General features: G+C 41.4%; 1 protein-coding gene across 8 annotated transcripts in view; it reads left to right on the plus strand.

The window, feature by feature from the left end:
* The window catches only part of krit1 (KRIT1 ankyrin repeat containing), a 79,456-nt gene that overhangs the window by 9,017 nt on the left and 46,735 nt on the right, over nucleotides 1-23,704 (plus strand). For 4 of the 8 annotated variants that reach the window (XM_072575781.1, XM_072575776.1, XM_072575780.1 and 1 more), the window contains exons 2-4: nucleotides 5,127-5,204; nucleotides 5,951-6,104; nucleotides 18,343-18,502. In XM_072575781.1, coding sequence (XP_072431882.1) covers nucleotides 6,003-6,104; nucleotides 18,343-18,502 — 262 coding nt within the window. In that variant the 5' untranslated portion in view covers nucleotides 5,127-5,204; nucleotides 5,951-6,002. Of the gene's footprint in view, nucleotides 1-4,407; nucleotides 4,506-5,126; nucleotides 5,205-5,950; nucleotides 6,105-18,342; nucleotides 18,503-23,704 lie in introns of all 8 variants that reach the window. The other 4 variants (XM_072575779.1, XM_072575775.1, XM_072575778.1 and 1 more) reach the window with 2 other exon arrangements.

The following is a 23,704-nucleotide window of genomic DNA, read 5'->3' on the forward strand; positions in this document are numbered from 1 at the left end:
CTGCCACCCTTACCTGAACTTGTTGACATGTGATTTAGATTTAAAATAATATAGTTATTTCTCAGTTGAAAGGCAATGTTGATAGGGATCAAGGGGAATGCCCGCATCTCATGAAAGACTTTTTTTAAAAAAGCCTTTTCCCATGGCTGATAATTGAAATAAATTTCAAGCAATTCTGTGACTGTGGAGATAGTAATTACAAAAATAGAGAAGATTTACTTCAAGGAGACCTTAAGGATTAAGCAGACTACATCATAAAACACTGGATTATACACAATGTTAAGACCCAAGACTAATTTCTGGACTGTATTGAGTTATTTTTTCTACATTTGAGGAAGAGTAAGTGCGTAAACTGCTTTTGTTGTCTTTGAACTGAGAAGAGGCAAATTCAGCCAAAGTTCTTGTTGTTTTCTAATGTTTGACCCTATTGGATAATGGATATTTGTGGGTTTTGCCTTCAGATAGGATCTGACTGGAATATAAAGTGTGTTAACTCGCCTGTGAAGAATCCTATATGAGCAGGGAAACAATGATTTTTAGTGGAGAAGTGAATAAAAGCTTGGTCATATGTTTTGAGGAGGAACTTAAACAGAGAAAAAAGGATATTCATAGAAGATTCTGCAGTGTGGAGTTGGAAGAGCTTGAAGGCATCACCAGTGGTTGGATGAAGGGAATGATGAAGTGTGAGATTTGAGCATATAAGGCTGTAATCATTGTGGTACAGAATTATTGAAGGCAAGGCTGTAAGTGGAGTGTAAATATGAAATCAAATGTTTGAAATATTGGGTATTGAGAGCCAACAAGAGTGATAAGTAACTTACATTGAATGTCAGCTGGATGCAGGCACCATTTTCGTTCAAGCTGAAGTTTGTAAAGAACAGAACCCATGTAGACCTATTGGAAGTCTCCACTCTGAAAGTTGTAAAGGTATGAAAGGTTTCATCAGCAGATGGGCTGAGGAACAGGCAGAGTAGTTACAGACGGTGAAAGTAAATATTTTTTATGATGGAGAGTTCGATGAGTTTTAACTTCAGCTTGCTGTCAAATTGGATGCCAAGATATCCAAGTCAGGTTAAACCCATATCTATTAAAGTAACTTAGAATCATAGAGATGTACAGCGTGGAAACAGACCCTTCAGTCCAACCCGTCCACACCGACCAGATATCCCAATCCAATCTAGTCCCACCTGCCAGCGCCTGGCCCATATCCCTCCAAACCCTTCCTATTCATATACCCATCCAGATGCCTCTTAAATATTGCAATTATACCAACCTCCACCACATCATCTGGCAGTTCATCCCATATACGTACTACCCTCTGCATGAAAAAGTTGACCCTTAGGTCTCTTTTATATCTTTCCCCTCTCACCCTAAACCTATGCCCTCTAGTTCTGGACTCCCTGACCCCAGGGAAAAGACTTTGTCTATTAATCCTATCCATGCCCCTCATAATTTTGTAAACCTCTATAAGAGCGCCCCTCAGCCTCCGACGCTCCAGGAAAAACAGCCCCAGCCTGTTCAGCCTTTCCCTGTAGCTCAGATCCTCCAACCCTGGCAACATCCTTGTAAATCTTTTCTGAACCCTTTCAAGTTTCACAACATCTTTCTGATAGGAAGGAGACCAGAATTGCACGCAATATTCCAACTGTGGCCTAACCAGTGTCCTGCACAGCCGCAACATGACTTCCCAACTCCTATACTCAGTACTCGGACCAATAAAGGAAAGCATACCAAACGCCGCCTTCACTATCCTATCTACCTGTGACTCCACTTTCAAGGAGCTATGAACCTGAACTCCAAGGTCTCTTTGTTCAGCAACACTCTCTAGGACCTTACCATTAAGTGTATAAGTCCTGCTAAGATTTGCTTTCCCAAAATGTTTTCCAACTGCATTTTACCAAATTTGTTTCGAACGAGTTAAAAAAGGGAGTTTGTATAGAATCAATTGTGAGTATGCAACTTGTAGTGGTGACTTATGAGAATGTCATTGTTTGTTTCATTGTTTCAGTGACAGAATTGCAGGTTAAAGTCTGGATGTTGGATAAGTATAGGCAACAAGATAGTTGACGGGCTGTTGACAGGGGTAAAGGGATGTGCTGTTTGGCAATCTAGTGTGTTGTCCTTTCTCTTACATTTCTAAATCTCAATAGAAATTATCTTTAGAAATGGACATCTTTCTTACATGTATGCTTTTACCTTCTACGTTGCACATCTTACTTGCACAAGTGCGACTCTGATTTTCCAACATGGTCCCGTTAGTGTCATTTAGGGCAAGTTCCCTTTCGAAGAAAAATTCTGACATATAATCTGGATGTAACCAGCTGATATATTCTGACTTATTGTGCTTTAAAAAGCAACTAAATGTGGTTTGTTAATATGTTAGTCATAACCTAATGAACAATGCTAATCTTAACAAAAGAGGATTAATTGTATTTGATGTCTTGTGCTGCACCATTTATTTTCATTTGAATCCATAAATCAAAAGATACTGCAGGCTTCGTCATCTAATTGCTGCTGTGGGGAAATGTGGCCTTCAGCTATTGGCAGTTAACTTGTATTTGCTCGTGCTTCTCCATCCATCCCCATTGGATTTTGCACTCCTTTGCTTTCCTACCAGCAACTTAATACCATTGTTTTCCTTCTCCTCTTAAGAAATAGTCACTCAGTGCCTACATTGAACAGCCTATTGTGGTTTTCTCCTATCTGCCATAACTGTCTATCCATCTTCACTCATCTTGTTCGTCACTATTGTCTCCAATGTTGGGCAGCCAGTGGTCACCATCACATGTAATTCCTGGCATGTGAAAGCTAATTCCTCATCTTCTATATTCCCCGACGCTTCTCTGTTCCCCGATATAGAAGATGAGGAATTAGCTTTTAAATGCCAAGAATTACATGAGATGATGACCACTGACTGCCCAACATTCGGGGATGGTGCACCAACTTTCCACTCATAAAATCAAAGAATCTCTACAGTGCGCAAGCCGGCCTTTTGGCTCATTGAGTCCACGCTGACCCACTGAAGAGAATCTGACCCAGACCCACCTTCCTACCCTGTCCCTCTAACCCTGGCATTTCCCATAGCTAATCCCACCTAGCTTGCACATCTCTGGTCACTATGGGCGATGGGAGGAAACTGGAGCACCTGGAGGAACCCCATACAGAAACAGGGAGAATGTGCAAACTCTACACAGGCAGTCACATGAGGGTGGAATAGAACCGGGTTCTTAGTGCTCTGAGGCAGCTCTACTAACCCACGGAGCCGCCGTGCTGTCCTATGGCATGGGTTCGCATGGATAAACTTACAAATAGTACAGCTATTCTAATGGCAATATCAGGATCAGTGTGGTTTCCAAATTAAACAAATACAGCTCTTGCATGCTACTTGCTTTGCAATATTGTTGTCAACAGCGTAAAGTTCAGGAGTGGTATTGGAAGTAAATTAGATGAAGTTTCTCCCTTTCCAGCACCTGAGGCCAACCAATTAGTGATTATCTCACTGGTAATAGAAGATACTCTGAACTGGAGGCAGTTTACTTCCAGTCATGCAGGCGAGCTGAATGCCTCAGCTAACCTATATAACACACAAATAAGTCTACACTCAGTCATGTAAAATTTCCTCCTTAGCTATACATTTGTTTTGTGCTTTTGTAGTATAACGATTCTATGCAACGTGCAAAAGCTGCCAAAGTAGTTTTTCTTGACTTTGGAAGGCAAAAATAAGGTCCCTATGGCTTAAGGTAAAGTATGGATTTGTTTTAAATAAAAATTAAATGGGTAAACTAGCAATATTAAATACAAGTAGGAACAATGAAAAATTTCCTTTCTTCTACAGAATATTTGATTAGATTAGTTACAGTGTGGAAACAGGCCCTTTGGCCCAACAAGTCCACTCCAACCCACCGAAGTGCAATCCACCCAGACCCATTCTCCTACATTTACCCCTTCACCTAACACTACAGGCAATTTAGATTGACCAATTCACCTAACCTGCACATTTTTGGACTGTTAGAGGAAACCGGAGCACCCAGAGGAAACCCACGCAGACACTGGGAGAATGTGCATACTCCACACAGTTAGTCGTCTGAGGATTTTAAAAACATCAAAGATGTATGTCTTGCACTGACTATCATAATTAGCAGTAGTTCGCTGTCGATCTAAATTTGTGTGGTTAGCCCAAAATAAAACAAGCTCAAGATTTTGAGACACGCATACTTTAATTTTTAAAATAAAAACTAAAAATGTTCAAAATACTTAGCAGGGTAGGCAGTAACTTTGGAAAGAGAAAGAGTCAGCTTTTCAATTTGCCTCTCAAAAGTTCCCTCAAACTGAAATGTTAACTGTTTCTTCTATCACAAATGCTGTTTTATCTGCCAAATATATCAATATTTTCTGTTTTTATTTCAGATTTTCAGCATCCGCAGTATTTGGCTTCAGTTAACACATCTGGTTGATGACTTTTCATAAGAACTGGGAAAAGTTGGGAATGTAATATCATCTTAAATGTAAATAATTGCATCTAAGCTTTACTTTAACACTTACTGTTTCCAAAAGGATATGTAAAGAATGCTTGGAAACTAAATATAAATGCCTAACATTTCAATCTGCTGATACAATCATATTTGAGTGTTATAATTGAGGATTTATCTACCACTGTTAAGCAGCAGTGTTTCAAGGAACCCATTTCAAATTCACAGGTTCACAAAGTTTATAGCATAAACCATCAGGGAACAAATAAAAGTGCAGATTGATTCTAATGATTGGCTTCATGAACTGAATTGCCAAAGTTCAGGTTACATATAACTACAGGGACATGGTGGTATACTGTTCAGAGGGTCGATGCAGACTTGATGGGCAGAATGACCCCTAACTGCACTGCAGGGATTCTATAACTCTATGAATCTAACTGTTGATTTATGGCTGCATTTTGAATAAAATAAAATGGATGTGTCTGGGATCTGCATCCAATAATTCATCAGACACTGTGCTTGGAGGAATACTTGTGCTATCTTTCTTGGCAAATTCTCATTTTTGTTATAAAGTAGTTGTAATTTACAAGTTCATATGAAAAGACCTTGTCAATCAATTCTTTTTTAACTTATGGGAATTATTTTCTGTTCTTTCAGGATTTGTGTGTTGTTGGCTTCCAGTCCAGCGGGCAGTTAAGTCAGCTACATTGCTATGGGCCCGGAGTCACAGACAAGGTAAGGATGGGAGATTTTCTTCCTGACAGAGCATGGCCAGAACAGATAGTTTGTTTTTCTGACAATTGATAATTCATGGTGATTTTTATTGAATTCAAATTTCATTGTCTGGGAGTCAAACTCAGGTCCCTCGAACATTACCTGGCTTTCAGGATTAATAGTCTAACAATAATATCACTTGGTAAAATCACAAGGCCATGGCCTACCCCCCCCCCCCAAGCATTGCTAGCTATGGGCATTGATGTTGGTACACATTTGCTGTCCTTGGAATGTAGAGATCACCACAGTGCCATAAGGAAGGGAGTTCAAGAATGTTGATGTAGCAGTGATGAAGAAATTTGTGATGTAGTTCCAAGTCAGGATCATGTGTGCCTTGGAGGGGAGCTTGCAGATGGTGGCGTTCCCACGCATCTGCTTCCCTTGTTTTTCATGGTGATTTAAGTTACAGATTTGGAGAGTTGTGTTGAAAGAGCCTGGATGCATAACTACAATGTATCTTGGATATCATCCAAGTGAAAGTAATGAACGTTGAAGGTGGTGGAATAATGTTCTCGTCAGGTGGGTTGTTTTATTGACTTTCTACAGAAAATATAGGATTCCTAATAATGCTTGAGCTTTTTCAAGTTTCCACAGCCCCAACAAATGATCATCTTATTTATTGATGTTAACAGTTGCAAATTTACTTAAATAGGAAATGATTCTCTTCAAGAGTAAGTTAAACAATTCATCATGTTTTCTATTCACAGGAGAAATTTCGATGGTTTCTGACTCCAAATAAACAAGTGGAGTGAAACAACCATGGGCAGTCTCAATGACGCAGAGGATATATATATTGCAGTGATTCGTCCTAAGAATGCTGCTAGTTTAAATTCTCGTGACTATCGAACTAAATCATATGAAGTAAGCCAGAAAATATTTTAAAACTATTTACTTAAGATATGTAAATGGTCAAATGTAAATTTGTTAAATAATTTGTTACTTCTCATGATGAGTGACAATTAGGTTGAATTGAAGCATTAATTTTAGCGATACAAATCTCATGTGTTTTTCTGCTTATGGAAAGTTTTCTTGTTGGCTCCTGAATGTAAAGTTGGCAGACAACGCACAGGCTAGATTGGCCACCATTGATCATAATTTTTAAATGGGAAGTGTCTTGGCAAAACATTCAACCACTTAAAACACTGTTTTTAAAAAGAGTGCAAAGTATACTACACTGTCAAGAGGATAATAGCATATAATTTAAGTTTACCCAGTAAAATAGAGTTCCTTAAGTGAAGAAGGTTACCTCAGAATACAATGGGATCTTGATCAGATGGGCAAAGGGCTGAGGAGTAGCAAATGGAGATAAATGTGAGGTGCTGCATTTTGTGAAAGCAAATCTTAGCAGGACTTATACACTTAATGGTAAGGTCCTAGGGAGTGTTGCTGAACAAAGAGATCTTGGACTGCCGGTTCATAGCTCCTTGAAAGTGGAGTCGCAGTTAGATAGGGTAGTGAAGGCGGCATTTGGTATGCTTTCCTTTATTGTTCAAAGCATTGAGTACAGGAGTTAGGAATCATAGAATCCCTACAATGTGGAAACAGGCCCTTCGGCACAATGAATCCACACCGACCCTCTGAAGAATAACACATCCAGACTCATTCTCCTACCATATTATTGATCCCTGACCAATGCATCTAACCCACATATCCCTGAATGCTATGGGCAGTTGAGGATAGCCAATTCACCTAACCTGCACATCTTTGGATTGTGGGTGGAAACCACAGCACCCGGAGGAGACTCACTCCGACACCAGGAGAATGTGTAAACTCCACACATACAGTCACCCGAGGCTGGAAATGAACCTGGGTTCCTGGCGCTGTGAGGCAGCAGTGCTAACCACTGAGCCACCATGCCGTCCCTAAGAGGTCATGTTGTGTTTGTACAAGACATTGGTTTGGCCACTTTTGGAATATTGCTTGCAGTTCTGGTCTCCTTCCTCCCGGAAGGATGTTGTGAAGGATTCAGAAAAGATTTACAAAGGTGTTGCCAAGTTGGAGGACTTTAGCTATAGGGAGAAGTTGAATTGGCTGGGGCTGTTTTCCCTGGAGCGTCCGAGGCTGAGGGATGACCTGATAGTTTATAAAATCATGTGATGCATAACACGGAAACAGACCCTTTGGTCCAACTCATCCATGCTGACCAGATATCCCAACCTAATCTAGTCACCTTTGCCAGAACTTGACCCATATCCCTTGAAACCCTTTTCTATTCATATACCCATTCAGATGCCTTTTAAATGTTGCAATTGTACCAGGTTCCACCACTTCCTCTGGCAGCTCATTCCATACACGCACCACCATCTGTGTGGAAAAAGTTGCCCCTTAGGACCCTTTTATACCTTTCCTCTCCTTAGCCTAAACTTATGCCCTCTCATTCTGGACTCCCCAACCCCAGGTAAAAGACTTTGTCCATGCCCCTCGTGATTTTATAAACCTCTGTAAGGTCATCCCTCAGTCTCTGACAGTCCAGGGAAAACAGCCCCACCTATTCAGCCTCTCTCTATAGCTCAAATCCTCCAGCCCTGGCGACATTGGGGGCTGTGGTGGAGTGGAGGTGGGTCTGGGTGGGAAACTGAGATGGGAGGGCAGAGGGGACTGAATGGGGGGTGGTCTGAGGAGAGAGTGGAGGAGACGACTGAGGGGGTAGGGGCAGAGAAACCTGGGAAGGGAGGGGAGGAAGGTCTGAGTAATTGGGCAAAACTGGCAGATAGAGTTCAAAGTAAGCAAATGTGAGCTTATCTGCTTCGGAGCGATTAAGGACTAATCTTCTAGACGGTACACAGCAAAATACAGCGGTATGTCAGTCCTGGGGCTTCAGGTGCACGGATCTTTAACATGTCACAAACCAGAAAATAATCAAGACAGCTAATGGAATGCTGGCTGTTATATCAAGAGGACTTGATGAGGAGGTTATGCTGCAGTTATACCAAACACTGGTTAGACCCCACTTGGAGCACTTCTGAGAGCCACTCCTTCTGAAGGATAGTTTGGTCTTGTAGGGAGTACAATGTGGTCTTGCAAGAATGATAGCTGGGCTTCAGGCGTTAAGGTCATTTCTGTAGAACTGAGAAGGTTCGGGGTGATCTGATTGAAGTCTCCAAGATATCAACAGGAAAAGACGGACGTAGTAAACTGTTTACACCGAGCACAATGGCGGAGTGTTCAGGAGAGATGTTGGAAAGCACTTCCACACACATGGTTGGAGAGGTTCGGAACAATCCTCCATGAACAGCCGTGGATATGGGATCAGTTGTCAGCTTTAAATTGGAGAGTTTAAGTGAACATATGAAGGGTTATAGGCCAAGAGTGAGTGTTTGGAGTTAGGCCACAGATCAGCCACCGTCTCCTTGAATGGTGGGACAAGCAGGAGGCGCTAAATGACCTGTTGCTTTGCTTCTGTTGTCTGGGGAATGGGAAAAGGGATCCGAATTGGAAGGTGGTATCTGTGGCGAAGGGAGGAGGTGGAATCGGAGTGAGAGGACGGATCTGGGGGACGGAAGCAGCGTCCAGAATGGGAGGAAGGATCTGGGGAGTGTCTGAGGGATCCAGGGGTAGGGAGTGAGAGGAGAGATCTGGGGAGGGAAGCAGGAATCCTGGGGAAGGGGGTGTGGGGCAAAGTTGAAAACAACATACTTGAGTTGCTGGTGGTTCATGCACTGGTTTTCTTGGTATCTCCTGGGCCCTGGTTCCCTGGAGAGGTGTCCATGATGGACCCAGACACTGACACTCAGCACATTTCCATCATCACCTCTGACAGGCTCTGAACTTCTTTGGCATTGTAGACTGGTGGATAAGTATGACTGAAATAATCATATGTTAGGTACAGTGCAGGGAAGAGCCCATAGTTTTACTTAGTTATTCTTTCATTGGATCTGGATGTCACTGGAAGGATTAGCATTTGTTGACCATCTCTAATTGTCCACAAATGTTCACTAAGCCATTTCTGAGAGCAGTTAAAAATCGATCCATTGCTAGGCATCTGGAATCACGTAGGCCAGACCAGGTAACACTTTCCCTGAAGGATACAAGTGATCCTCCGGTTTTTACAACAAATTATACTTTTATGGACATCATAACTGAGACTACATTTACATTCCATGTTTTATTATTGTATTTAATTCATTGCATTTCCAGACCAATTAGCCCGGACATGTAAATTACCACTACCCCACCATTTCCCCATAAAATATCGAAATTTTTTAGGTTGAAGAAAAACTGGCGAATCTTGGATTTTTCACCAGGAAATAATGAAAGTCACTTCCGAAAGTGACGTTTCAGGGTATATTTAAGATAGTGAAGAAAATGAAAAAAATAAATTAGTAATAATTTTTTCAAATCAAAGTACGAGTAGAACAAGGTGATGCCAGTTTAACTGATAAAGTAAATTTTGGAAATTGGTTTGTACAGTAATTGATTGTATGGAATGAGCTTGCAGAAAGAATTGTGTGAAGATCTGTCGAAGTATGTGAAAATTAGTTGCATTGTGTTATGGAAAAGGAGATCTTACAATCTTTCTGGATGGATGAATTAAGGTAGAGTGAATGCCTTTTCTCATCTCAATTATTTTGTGATCTGGCAAAACAGGTACCCTGCTTAACTGTAGGCAGCAATGTTGAGTGAAATGTTGGGCATACGCTGTATGATACAGTATAACTTAAGTGCATGTAAACATTAAGCAAGCCTTTTCCAGTTTAAAATCTTCCATTCAAAAGTGTTTATTTCAAAACTAAGCAACTGGTTTAATTTTGAATTTTGTATTTCTTGTAAAAATTCTTTGTGCTAAGGTCTGTTTAATGTTTGCAGGTTTTACTATTCATGTTCTACTCCTATTTTGATTTGAAATATGATTACTAATTTATCTTTTCCATTTTCTTCGCTGTCTTAAATATACCCCTGAAATGTCACTTTCAGAAGAGACTTTCATTATTTCCTGGTGAAAAATCCAAGATTCTCCAGTTTTTCTTAAACCTAAAAAATGTTGATATTTTATGGGGAGATGGTAGGGTAGTGGTAATTTAGCACCAATCAACCACACCGCCCGTGGCCCAACATTTCAACTCCCCCTCCCACTCTGCTGAGGACATGGAGGTCCTGGGCCTCCTTCACCGCCGCTCCCTCACCACCAGACGCCTGGAGGAAGAACGCCTCATCTTCCGCCTCGGAACACTTCAACCCCAGGGCATCAATGTGGACTTCAACAGTTTCTTCATTTCCCCTTCCCCCACCTCACCCTAGTTCTAAACTTCCAGCTCAGTAACTGTCCCCATGACTTGTCCTACCTGCCTATCTTCTTTTCCACCTATCCACTCCACCCTCTCCTCCTTGACCTATCACTTTCATCCCCTCCCCCACTGTACTCTATGCTACTTTCTCCCCACCCCCACCCTCCTCTAGCTTATCTCTCCACACTTCAGGCTCACTGCCTTTATTCCTGATGAAGGGCTTTCGATTTCGAAGCTACTTGGATGCTGCCTGAACTGCTGTGCTCTTCCAGCACCACTAATCCAGAATCTGGTTTCCAGCATCTGCAGTCATTGTATTTAGCTCAGTGGTAATTTACATGTCCAGGCTAATTGGTCTGGAAATGCAATGAATGAAACATGGAATTCTTAAACAGTAATACTATTATGGGCAATGGTGTCGGCAAAACAGGAGAGATAGAAGGTAGGAGCATTTATGCTGTCTAAACATTGTATTGTGCCAAGGTATCTGGAATAGGTAGTCAGATATACTGAGATAAGTGAGCTGGTGTGACCTTGACATCAATGCCTACACATCTGTGTCAGTCGTCAATCTGGTCACTTGTTCCAAGCTTGCTGCCGTGCTGATTTCTGTTCTAAGTTCCAAGCTTCTTTGGCAATGTTTTGCACACCAGAGAAATCTATTAAATCAACCTTTAAGTATATTTGGCCCAACTCAAAATGTAGTATCTAACTCGTAGCATAGCTCGCTCCATGTAGTTCTGTCGATGCTTGTCTTGTTTGCCAGTCCCACCTCCTGTTTTTTCAGCTGTATTTCTCATAAACTGCTGATCACCCAACCTCTCTTGCTGGCTTCCACACCGGATTAATGTTCATTGTTCTCTCTCCTCTGATTCAACCCTTGCTTCTTCAACTCTGTCTTCATTATGTTTCTCCACAAAATATCAACCTATGTCTCTTAGTTCTTTCAAATGGTGACCCTGTCTCAAATTTGCTTTTCCTTTATAATGTCCTTAAACATTTTGCATCCCAATTTATGCCCATCTTTTGGAGCTCTCAGTTCAACTCCTGCCATCAGGGTATGTCCTGTGTGCCAATGTATCTTATCAAAGTTCAAATTATCGTCCTGTGTGACTATGTCAAGGCCAACTATTCCCCTTTGCCATTTCTGAACTGCCTGGAACCTTGAATTTGGTTAATCACCACATCTTCCTCCAAAGCGCCTCCTCCATTGGCCAGCTGAGAGTTCCACTCTTAACTGTTTCGTTGTAGCCAGAAAATTACTACAGTAATTTCTATTCCTCCCATCATCAGTTACCTCTGGTGTTCTCCAAGAATCTATCCATGAAAGCCCTCCAATTTCTCATCCATGTGCTACCTGTCAATGATATAAAACATTGTTTTTGATGCAAATGATGATACCAGTTCTACATCCATATCCTCCTTCGATTCCTGCGCTATCACTACATTGGGAGAATGTTTCTTCTGACATCCAATACTCAATAGAAATTTTGTCTAATTTAATATTGGGAAGACTTGAGCTGTTGTCTTCAGCCCCTGTCACAAACTTGACTACCTCACCACCCATCTTTCTCTCTCTAGCAACTGTCTCAAGCTGAATAAACTATTTGCAGCCTTGTTGTCATGTTTAGCTACGTGGTGAGTTTGTGCATCATCATTAGGACCACCTATTTTTAGTTCTGTAACATTACATGCATCCACCCTTGCCTTAGTTTGTTTGTTTTGTAATACTCTTTCATTCTTTTAGACTTGATTATCCCAATTCAGCCCTGATTTGTTGCCCATGTTCTACCTACTACAAACTGAAGTTCATCTAAAAGTCTGCTACCCATATCTTAACTGGCATGCCTGTGCAGTGTCTCAGTATGTTCTATAAGGTTAAGCTAAATTATATTGCATACAATATTCCAAAAGTGCCCTAACCAATATTCTGTACAGCCTCAACATGACCCTTCAACTCCTGTATTCAGTACTCTGACCAATAAAGGAAAGCATGCCAAATGCCGCCTTCACTATCCTGTCTACCTGCGACTCCACTGTCAAGGAGCCATGAACCTGCACTCCAAGGTTTGTACAGCAACAGTCCCTAAGACCTTGTCATTCAGTGTATAAGTCCTGCTAAGATTTGCTTTCCCAAAATGCAGCACCTCGCATTTATCTGAATTAAACTCCATCTGTCACTTCTCTGCCCATTGGCCCATCCGGTCAAGATCCTGTTGTAATCTGAGGTAACCCTCTTCGCTGTCCACTACATCTCCAATTTTGGTGTCATCTGCAAACTTACTGACTATACCTCTTAGGCTCATATCCAAATCATTGATATAGATGATGAATCATAGAGGACCCAGCACCGATGCTTGTAGCACTCCACTGGTCACAGGCCTCCCATCTGAAAAACAACTCTCCACTACCACCCTCTGTCTCCTACCTGCCAGTTCTGTATCCAAATGGCTAGTTCTCCCTGTATTCCATGAGATCTAACCTTGCTAACCAGTTTCCCATCGATTATCTTGTCGAACACCTTACTGAAGTCCATATAGATCACGTCTTACAGCTCTGCTCTCATCAATCCTGCTTGTTACTTCTTCAAGAAACTCAATTAAATTTGTGAGACATGATTTCCCACACATCACAGCCATGTTGACTATCCCTAATCAGTCCTTGCCTTTCCAAATACATGTAACATCCTGTCCCTCAGGATTCCCTCCAACAACTTGCCCAGCACCGACATTAGGCTCACTGGTCTATAGTTCCCTGGCTTGTCCTTACCACCCTTCTTAAACAGTGGCACCACATTAGCCAACATCCAGTCTTCTGGCACCTTACCTGTGACTATCGATGATACAAATATCTCAGCAAGGGGCCCAACAATCACTTCCCTAGCTTCCCACAGAGTTCTAGGGTACACCTGATCAGGTCCTGGGGATTTATCAGTTTTTATGTGTTTCAAGGCAGCCAGCACTTCCTCCTCTGTAATATGGGCATTTTTCACGATATCACCATCTATTTCACTTCATTCTATATCTTCCATGTCCATTTCCCTAATGAACACTGATACAAAGTTCTCTTTTAGTATCTGCCCCATCTCCTGCAGCTCCACATAAAGGCCACCTTGCTGATCTTTAATGGGCCCTATTCTCTCCCTAATTACCCTTTTGTCCTTTAATGTATTTGTAAAAACCCTTTGGATTCTTTTGTACATTGGAATATTGTGTGCAATTCTCGAGTCCTTCCTATCGGAAGGATGTTGTGAAACTTGAAAGAGTTCAGAAAAGATTAACAAGGGTGTTGCCAAGGTTGGGGGAACTGAGCTATAGGGAGAGGTTGAAAAGGCTCGGGCTTTTTTCCCTGGGGCATTGGAGGCTGAGGGGTGAGAGGTTTATAAAGTCATGAGGAGCATGGATATGGTAAATAGACAAAGTCCTTTCCCTGGGATAGTGGAGTCCAGAACTAGACGGCATAAGTTTAGGGTGAGAGGGGGAAGATATAAAAGAGACCTAAGGGGCAACTTTTTCCACGCAGTGTATGGTGTGCGTGTGACATGGGCTGCCAAAGGAAGTGGTGGAGGCTAGTACAATTGCAACATTTAAAAGGCATCTGGATTGGTAAATGAACAGGAGGGGTTTGGAGAGATATGGACCGGGTGCTGGCAGGTGGAAGTAGATTGGGTTGAGATATCTGGTCGGAATGGGTGAGTTGGACCGAAGGGTCTGTCTCCGTGCTGTACATCTCCATGACTCTATGATTCAAATTAAATGCAACTTGTTGCTGCTCTAATCCTGTTTGGTTAGTTGGAGGAAAGGTTAAAACAGGGAACTCATTGCAACTCTTTTTTTTTTGCAAACAAATCAGGATTAGACCAGCGATATGCTGGCATACATAGCAGCTTTTGTTAAGCAGCTTGCATGTCTTCCAAGGATTTATAGATTCTCATTGGAATTGTCAACTGCAAAATGTTGAAGCAAGACAAAGGCAAGTTTTAATTTATTCACTCATGGGATGAGAGCATTGCTGGCTAGGCAGCGATTATTGCCCATCCCAAGTTGCCCAGAGGGCAGCTGAGAGTCGACCACATCTGTGGGTCTGGAGTTACAAGTCGTCTAGACCAGGTAAGGATGACAGCTTTCTTCCATAAAGGACATTTGTGAACCAGGTGGATGTTTTCCTGGCAATCGGCAATGGATTCATGGTCATCATTAGACTCTTAATTCCAGATTTTTAAATTGAATTCAAATTCCACGATCTGCCATGGCACTATGTGAACCCAGGTCCCCAGAACATAAGCTGAGTCTTTGGATTAACAGTCCAACAATGATACTAGTCATTGTCTCAAGAAGTTCCTTTATCAAATGTTGTACCCTGTAAGAATATTATCACTGGTGCATTTGCTTATTGGGTGGTGTTGAAGTATTTTTAGGATTCAATATCTCATACTCTTCTGTAGTGCTAATTATGGATTAGTGGTGCTGGAAGAGCACAGCAGTTCAGGCAGCATCCATCGAGCAGTGAAATCGACGTTTCAGGCAAAAGCCGCTTTTGCCTGAAACTTCGATTTTGCTGCTCGTTGGATGATGCCTGAACTTCTGTGCTCTTCCAGCACCACTAATCCAGTATTTGCTTTCCAGCATCTGCAGTCATTGTTTTTACCTTGTAGTGCTAATTATGTCCATAGCACTACATGTCATTCTGCATCTTATGATGATGAAGGATGCTATCCAGGTCAGTACCAGATGGTTGCCTCTGAAGTTTAAGATGGCTTTTGTCACTTGTGCCTTTGGAATTTTGTATCTAATATTGTTCATTGTGTGCTTTACAAATATCCTCCACCCTGATTCTGAACAAAGAACAATTCAGCGCCCTTTGGCCCTCGTTGCGCTGACCAGTGAACTAATCTAAGTCCATCACCCGACATAATCCCATAATCATCCATGTGCTTATCCAAGGATTGTTTAAATCTTCCTAATGTGGCTGAGTTAACTTCATTGGCAGGCAGAGCATTCCACGGTTTCATATTACTTCGATGTTTTGAAATTGCCATTCTTATGAGAATTCTGACAAACTTTTGACATGCGTTTGGGATTCTATGTGATCCAGACCTTTGCCAGATCTCATGTAAAATCTCAGCGCAAATACCTTTTTGATTCAAGGAGCTTTGTCCAACTTCTAGTAGTTCAATAATTAAGCAATCCTGAGGGAACATGTTTCATGCAAGGATTATGCCCCTCTTGCTCTTCAAATTGGAGTTGTTGCTTGATTTCTTCTGCTATGGTAGTGAGCAGCTGTCACCACATTTCTGTACTTGAGTGACATACAAGCATACCAGAAAACTTCCACCAGTCATATCCACATTCTCCTGATTCCATCAGACACTTTTAATTAAATGCTCGTATCTGTCTTGAAGCCAGCTCTATAAATATTCAGGCAGAATACATTTTGGTGGACTGCACACAATGATGAATTGTTGAAAAATGTCTTCCCGAGCAGTATTGTTTTCTCACTTCTCAACAAGTCAGAATTCCAAGGAAGTACATGGAAAAGCTATCAAGACACTGCAACTCTTCTTGAAGTCTGGCAGTGCTAATACTAATGACTGGGAGAGCTTGTTATTGGTTGTTCAAATTAGCGACAACATGTTCATCAGGCTGCATCATGTTTGAGTACAAATGCCTTCCTGATGAGGATTAGCAACCGCAGTGAAAGAAAGAAAGCAAGTGAGTCCTGTACTCTGAATGAATAAACTGCTGGTAGCACTTCACCTATGCACACCAAGATCTATGGGTTGACATCTGGTTTTTTCAGTTCCATGAAAACCCAAGGCAGAAACATGTGACCCTGAAAAGACAACTTTTTTAAGTTGAAACATAGTTAAAGTGTGATTCACACTTTTGCAAGGCTAGCACGAGGGTATCAAGTCCTGTTGCTGGAGTCGTCTTTGCTTTAGGCTTCTGTCCTTATTTTTTGTTTAGGTTTGTTGTTTTAAGATCAGTCCATAAAGGAAACATGTTCTTTTATCCACTCAATATTTTGGTGAAGGTTACAAAGACCTTGAATTTCAGTTGTATTTCATCTCATCCGAGCACCTCAATGCAAAATAATCTTTGATACGCAAATGTATTCACTGTTGCATCATGGCTCATTAAGCAAGCAAATGAACAGTACCCAGTACAAATGTAATATTTAGAGTTCACAGACTTTGCTGTCCTCATTATTAAAACAAGAATCAGTACATTATCCCACATCAATTATCCTTGAAGCATGGATGCTAATTTCTTTACTGGTAAAATGCTGCCATGGAGTCACTGGTGTCCGTCTCTGCTTACCTCATACTGGCTAAAATAAAAGTAGCCATACTTAACCTTTCCTTTACAGATTGGAGCAAGTCTATTTTTTATGTTTTGAAACTAAACATTTTGGTGTCAGTTTTATTTAGAGGAATCAACTCTAACTTGAGTCAGATCATGGATTCAAGTACCATAAAAATGTTCAAGTGAAATATCCAGACTGACACTTCAGTATGGGACCAGGACCATGCTGCAGTATCAAAGGTGCTGTCTTCTGGATGAAATGTTAAACTATAGTTCTGTCTAGCAATTTAGGTATAGTTAAAAATCCCAAGATAGCTTTTGAAGGAAAACTTGAGGTTTTTTTCTTCCCTGGATTATTGGCTGATATTAATGCGCTGGAAATAAAGCCCCACTTTTTCCAGAGTTGTCACAAATATGAAAATTTGACAAAATCAACAAAGTACTCAACTTTCCCAGATTGTCTAATTTACATTAAAAGAATATGCATGCCAGTTTTTTTCTTTGAGCATGAAAATAACCATTTACTCTAAACAGTTTTCAGCCAATGGCAATAAAGAAGCATGAATTACTAACTTTTAAAGTCTATAACTTAAACTCTATCTCTTTTTAATATTAATCTCTCAACCATTAAAGTAGGTGGTCAGTAAACACTTTGCTTTCAGTAGGATTAGGCACGCCATAAAATTGCTGATGTATTTCATATAATTGTAGAACCCTACAGTGTGGAAGCAGTGATGGGCGGCACGGTGGCACAGTGGTTAGCACTGCTGCCTCACAGCGCCAGAGACCCGGGTTCAATTCCCGCCTCAGACGACTGACTGTGTGGAGTTTGCACGTTCTCCCCGTGTCTGTGTGGGTTTCCTCCGGGTGCTCTGGTTTCCTTCCACAGTCCAGAGATGTGCAGGTCAGGTGAATTGACCATGCTAAATTGCCAGTAGTGTTAGGTGAAGGCGTAAATGTAGGGGTATGGGTGGGTTGTGCTTCGACGGGTCGGTGTGGACTTGTTGGGCCAAAGGGCCTGTTTCCACACTGTAAGTAATCTAATCTAATCTAACCCGTTTGAATATTTGTTTTGGGCGGCACTGTGGCACAGTGGTTAGCACTGCTGCCTCACAGCACCAGAGACCCGACTGACTGTGTGGAGTTTGCACATTCTCCCCGTGTCTGCGTGAGCCCCCTCCGGGGGCTCCGGTTTCCTCCTACAGTCCAAAGATGTGCAGGTCAGGTGAATTGGCCATGCTAAATTGCCCGTACTGTTAGGTGCAGGGTATATGTAGGGAAATGGGTGGGTTGCACTTCGGCGGGTCGGTGTGGACTTGTTGGGCCGAAGGGCCTGTTTCCACACTGTAAGTAATCTAATCTAAACCATTCAGCCCATAGAATCCGCACCTACCCTCTGAAGACCATTCCACCCAGATCAGCCACACTTGTTGTTCTGTTTGTTTTTGTGACATTGAATGACAAAGATATTTTAAATAAGCAACATCTATTTGCCATGTTTATTGTGCTAGTATATCATATTTTGCTGTGTTCAGTATCACATTTGGTTGTGTACTTGTCTTTGTGAAGATTCTGCTGCTGGAGTTGCAAAATGAAGGCAAGGAGAAAAAAAGAAAGAAAGTTTTATTACAAACAAAACTGAAGAGGGATGAAAATAAAGGGCAAGACATTCTTGACTTTGTAGTTGAAGCCACCAAACTGATGTCACCTAACAACCAAGGAGTCAAAGGTACAATAAATGCACATTTTATTACACTTATTCATGAGAGATTTCTTTTGTTCATTTGTAGTTTAGCATTGCTAATCGTCAGGATTCAGTATTACCTTTATGGGATGAATGAATATAAAAGTTCTGTTTTAATTACCTCTTGTCAATCATGCCAAGGATTATTGGTGGAAATGATTTATTTGTTTATATTGGAGTTGGAACTTTTGTACTTTCAAGTTGTGGAAAGGATTTCAACTTTGTTTTATTGCTGCATTATGAAAAGATTCTGCCAAAAAAATTTAAACATGCAGCATTTAATTTTGTTGCCTGTGATATATTTTTGATGTCCTCAAGTCAAGAATGGCATGCCATAAATCCCAACTTGTGTCCTTTCTGTCTTTCCTTTCAAACGTTTTGTAGAAACTGCAAGTTGCAGTTGCTTAGAATAAACTGTGTAACATCGAAGAGGGCAGGAACAGAGATCAGCAGGATGTGAAGAGACAGTGCATTCAACAAGTGAATGATGTTTGTTGCAGAGAAGTGTAAAGTATCTAATTTAATAGTAAGAATGAGGAGAAGCAATGTGAGCTAAAAAGTAATGTTAAATGGACTGTGGAAATCTGTAAAGCACATAGAATCCTTGACTTCATGTGTTAGGCTCAGAGCACAAAAGTAAGCTTTTCATTCTAAATCTTTATAAAACACTAGTTGAGCTTCAATTCCAGTATTATGTTCAGTTCCAGGCACCAGATCATAGAAAGACTATCGAGGCCTTTCAAAGTGTGTGGAAGATTTTATTTCTTAGTCACAGGATGTGTGTGTTGCTGGCAAGGCAAGCATTTAACTGTTTCTAATTGTCCTTGAGAAGAAGGTGGGGAGCCGCTTCTTCAAACTATTGCAGTCTTTTGATGTTACAAAGGAAATTCCTGAATTTAACCTGGAGACCATGAAGGAATGGAAATGCAGTCCCAAATCAGGATGGTGTATGGGTTGGAGGCAAACTTACATTTAGTGATGCTGCCATGTATCTGCTGCCTTTGTCCTACTAATTGGTAGACATCTGTGGTTTGGAAGGTGCTCTTGAAGAAGCCTGTGTAAATATTTGTAGTGCCAGAGGAAGTGGTGGTATAATAGCAACATTTAAAAGGCATCTGGATGGGTATATGAGTAGGAAGGGTTGAATGAGATATGGGCCAAATGCTGGCAAATGGGACAAGATTAATTTAGGATATCTGGTCGGCATGGACGAGTTGGACCAAAGGGTCTGTTTCCATGCTGTACAGCTGTGTCTCTATCTTGTAGATGGTACATACTGCTGCCACTGAGAGTCTGTCATGAAGAGAATGAATGTTCATGGTGAATAGGGGTACCATTTGAGTGGTTTGCTTTGTCCTGAATGGTGTCAAGCATCTTGTGTTGTGAGAACTGCACTACTTCGGGGAGGTAGAGTGTATTCTTTCGCAATCCTGACTTGTGCCTTGTATGTTGGAGAGGTTTTGAGGTTAATTTCCTTCCATGCATAATTCTTAGTCTCTGTCCTACACTTGTAACTTCAGTGTTTATATTCTGCTTCTCAGTGGTAATCAGGATTTGATGGTGCGAGATTTAGCAGTGATAATATAATTGAAGGTCAAGGGTTAGATTCTGTCTTGTTGGAAGTGATGATTGTCTGGCTTTTTTATGGCATGTATGTTGCATGCCACTTATCAGCCCAAGCTTGTCCAGGTCTTCCTGAACATGGACACAGATTGCTTTTGTATCTGAAGAATCGCAAATGGTGTTGAACATTATGCGAATGTCAGTGAACATTCCCATTTCTGCCCTTATGACTTAGGGAAGGTAGTTGAAGAAACAGTTGAAGCTGGTTTGGCTCAGTACACGCCATGAGGAGCTCCTGCAGAAATGTCCCAGGATGGTGAAAATGGTGGAGATACTAAATGAATATTTTGCATCAGTAATTACTGTGGAAAAGGATATGGAAGATATAAACTGTAGGGAAGTAGATGGTGACATCTTGCAAAATGTACAGATTACAGAGGAGGAAGTGCTGGATATCTTGAAACGGGTAAAAGTGGATAAATCCCCAGGACCTGATCAGGTGTACCCGAGAACTCTGGGAAGCTAGAGAAGTGATTGCTGGGCCTCTTGCTAAGATACTTGCATCATCGATAGTGACGGGTGAGGTGCCGGAAGACTGAAGGTTGGCTAATGTGGTGCCACTGTTTAAGAAGGGTGGTAAGGACAAGCCAGGGAACTATAGACCAGTGAGCCTGACATTGGTGGTGGGCAAGTTGTTGGAAGCAATCCTGAGGGACAGGATGTACATGTATTTGGAAAGGCAAGGAATGATTAGGGATAGTCAACATGGCTTTGTACTTGGGAAATCATGTCTCACAAACTTGATTGAGTTTTTTGAAGAAGTAACAAAGAAGCTTAGTGAGGGCAGAGCAGTGGATGTGATCTATATGGACTTCAGTAAGGCATTCGATAAGGTTCCCCATGGGAGATTGATTAGCAAGGTTAGATTTCATGGGATAGAGGGAGAATTAGCCATTTGGATACAGAACTGGCTCAAAGGTAGAAGACAGAGGGTGGTGGTGGAGGGTTGTTTTTCAGGTTGGAGGCCTGTGACCAGTGGAGTGCCACAAGGATTGGTGCTGGGTCCTCTACTTTTTGTCACTTACTTAAATGATTTGGATGCGAGCATAGGAGTTATGGTTAGTAAGTTTGCAGATGACGCCAAAATTGGAGGTGTAGTGGACAGCCAAGAGGGTTACCTCAGGTTACAACAGGATCTTGACCAGATGGGCCAATGGGCTGAGAAGTGGCAGTTGGAGTTTAATTCAGGTAAATGCGAGGTGCTGCATTTTGGGAAAGCAAATCTTAGCAGGGCTTGTACACTTAATGGTAAGATCCTAGGGAGTGTTGCTGAACAAAGAGACCTTGGAGTGCAGATTCATAGCTCCTTGAAAGTGGAGTCGCAGGTAGATAGGATAGTGAAGAAGGCGTTTGGTATGCTTTCCTTTATTGGTCAGAGTTGGGAGGTCATGTTGCGGCTGTACAGGACATTGGTTAGGCCACTGTTGGAATATTGCGTGCAATTCTGGTCTCCTTCCTATTGGAAAGATGATGTGAAACTTGAAAGGGTTCAGAAAAGATTTCCAAGGATGTTGCCAGGGTTGGAGGATTTGAGCTATAAGAAGAGGTTGAATAGGCTAGGGCTGTTTTCCCTGGAGTGTCGGAGGCTGAGGGGTGACCTTATAGAGGTTTACAAAATTATGAGGGGCATGGATAGGGTAAATAAGCAAAGTCTTTTTCCTGGGATCGTGGGTCCAGAACTAGAGGGCATAGGTTTAGGGTGAAAGGGGAAAGATATAAAAGAGACCTAAGGGGCAACTTTTTCACACAGGGTGGTACGTGTATGAAATGAGCTGCCAGAGGAAGTGGTGGAGACTGGTGCAATTGCAACATTTAAGAGGCATTTGGATGGGTATATGAAGAGGAAGGGTTTGGAGGAATAGGGCTGGGTGCTGGCAGGTGGGACTAGATTGGGTTGGGATATCTGGTCGGCACGGACGGGTTGGATTGAAGGGTCTGTTTCCATGCTGCGCCTCTCTGACTCTATGATTGAGATGATTGACCTCAAAAATAAAACCAAAGCCTCCTTCATGTGTACTAAGTATTACTTGAACCAGCAGATAGTTTTCCCTCTGATCTTCATTGAGTGTGGATTAGTTGGAACTCCTTGATAGCACACATGGTCAAATGTTACTTTGATGTCAAGGGCAGGCATTCTTCCCTCACTTTTGGAGTTCTGCTTTTCTGCCCATGTTTGTTCTAACGTGACAGGAATATTGACCAGTGATGAGATACATCAGTTATGTGGAGAGATGAAGCTGAGGATTTTCTTTTTGGAACAGGAATGTTTAAGAAGATAGTTTTATCTTCTATGTGTTGAAAGTAAAAGAAGGTTTTAAAGTAAATAAACCAAGTTGTGGGGTTAAAGATTTGATACGAGAGGTTGCATGCTTCAGTAGTTTGTGAAAGGAACAGAAGGCAACATGGGGATATTTTATTTGAATGTAACAAGTTGTTGAATGTGTTTCTTAAAAAAGTGGTGAAAGCAGAGTAAAGTCGTAAAGTACAAATGTCCACAGGACTCTTGGAAAAGGACAGCGGAGTGGGACAAATTGAATCACTTTCAAAGAGATGTCATGGGCGCAATGAACTGAACAGCTCTTTAATACTGCATCATTCAAAGTTTATAAAATATTACTAAGTAATTTAAGTGGAAATTGTTGGCAGTATTTGTGTTTTCTTCCTTGTAATTGTGCGGATTAGACAACAATGTATCTGCTTCTGTCCTCCTCCTAGTGCTGCAGAATAATTGAACACAAGCATGTGCACAAAATAAGCTTGTGATCTCTGACATTGAAATTTATTTTCCATTTTTGTATTGAAATTTAACAGTTCTATTGAATTGCTAAAATTCTATTCTCTCACTTGACCTTGTCATCTTTTTATTTTTGCTTGTCTTGCTTTTCCTCAATTGAAACAGTTAACTTGATTCAGTGTATAGGCCCACAAGCAGTTTCCAGTAACCTTCCACTCCTTTTCTGGTCATGAGGACTTGTAACAATGTAAGACATAGGCCAATCACCCTGTAAAGCTTGTCTTGCAATTCTATAAGATCGTGGCTGATCTGCCCCAGACCTCAATTCCTCTTCCATGGCAACTCCACAAAGCCCTTGCTCTTCAATATTTCAATAATCAGCCTAATCAAATAAATAATTAATTTGGATATTAAGTACTTCAGAAATATCTCATTACTGGACCTTTCAGCTGTAATATTTACTCCCATTTAAACTTAGCCAATCAAACATGAGACAGGAGAGCTCCCTGCAAATTGTATTCCCATTTTTCTCTGTCTCTCACTCTCCATGATGGTAGAAACAGGTTGAAGGGGCTCCCTGCTACCACTTTTGTCTCCTTTACTTGCTGCACTTTCCTCCCAGTCTGCTGCTTATTGATGATTTACTGCACGTTCAGTCATAGAGTTATACAGCATGAAAACAGACCCTTTGGTCTAACTCATCCATGCCAACCAGACATCCCAATCTGACCTAGTCCTATTTGCCTGCATTTGGCCCATATCCCCCTCAGCCCTTCCTATTCATACACCTTTTAGATAAATGAGACGTATAGCATTTTGGAAAAACAAAT

The sequence above is a fragment of the Chiloscyllium punctatum genome, chromosome 8 (assembly GCF_047496795.1).
Source record: "Chiloscyllium punctatum isolate Juve2018m chromosome 8, sChiPun1.3, whole genome shotgun sequence".
NCBI classification, from domain to species: Eukaryota; Metazoa; Chordata; class Chondrichthyes; order Orectolobiformes; family Hemiscylliidae; genus Chiloscyllium; species Chiloscyllium punctatum.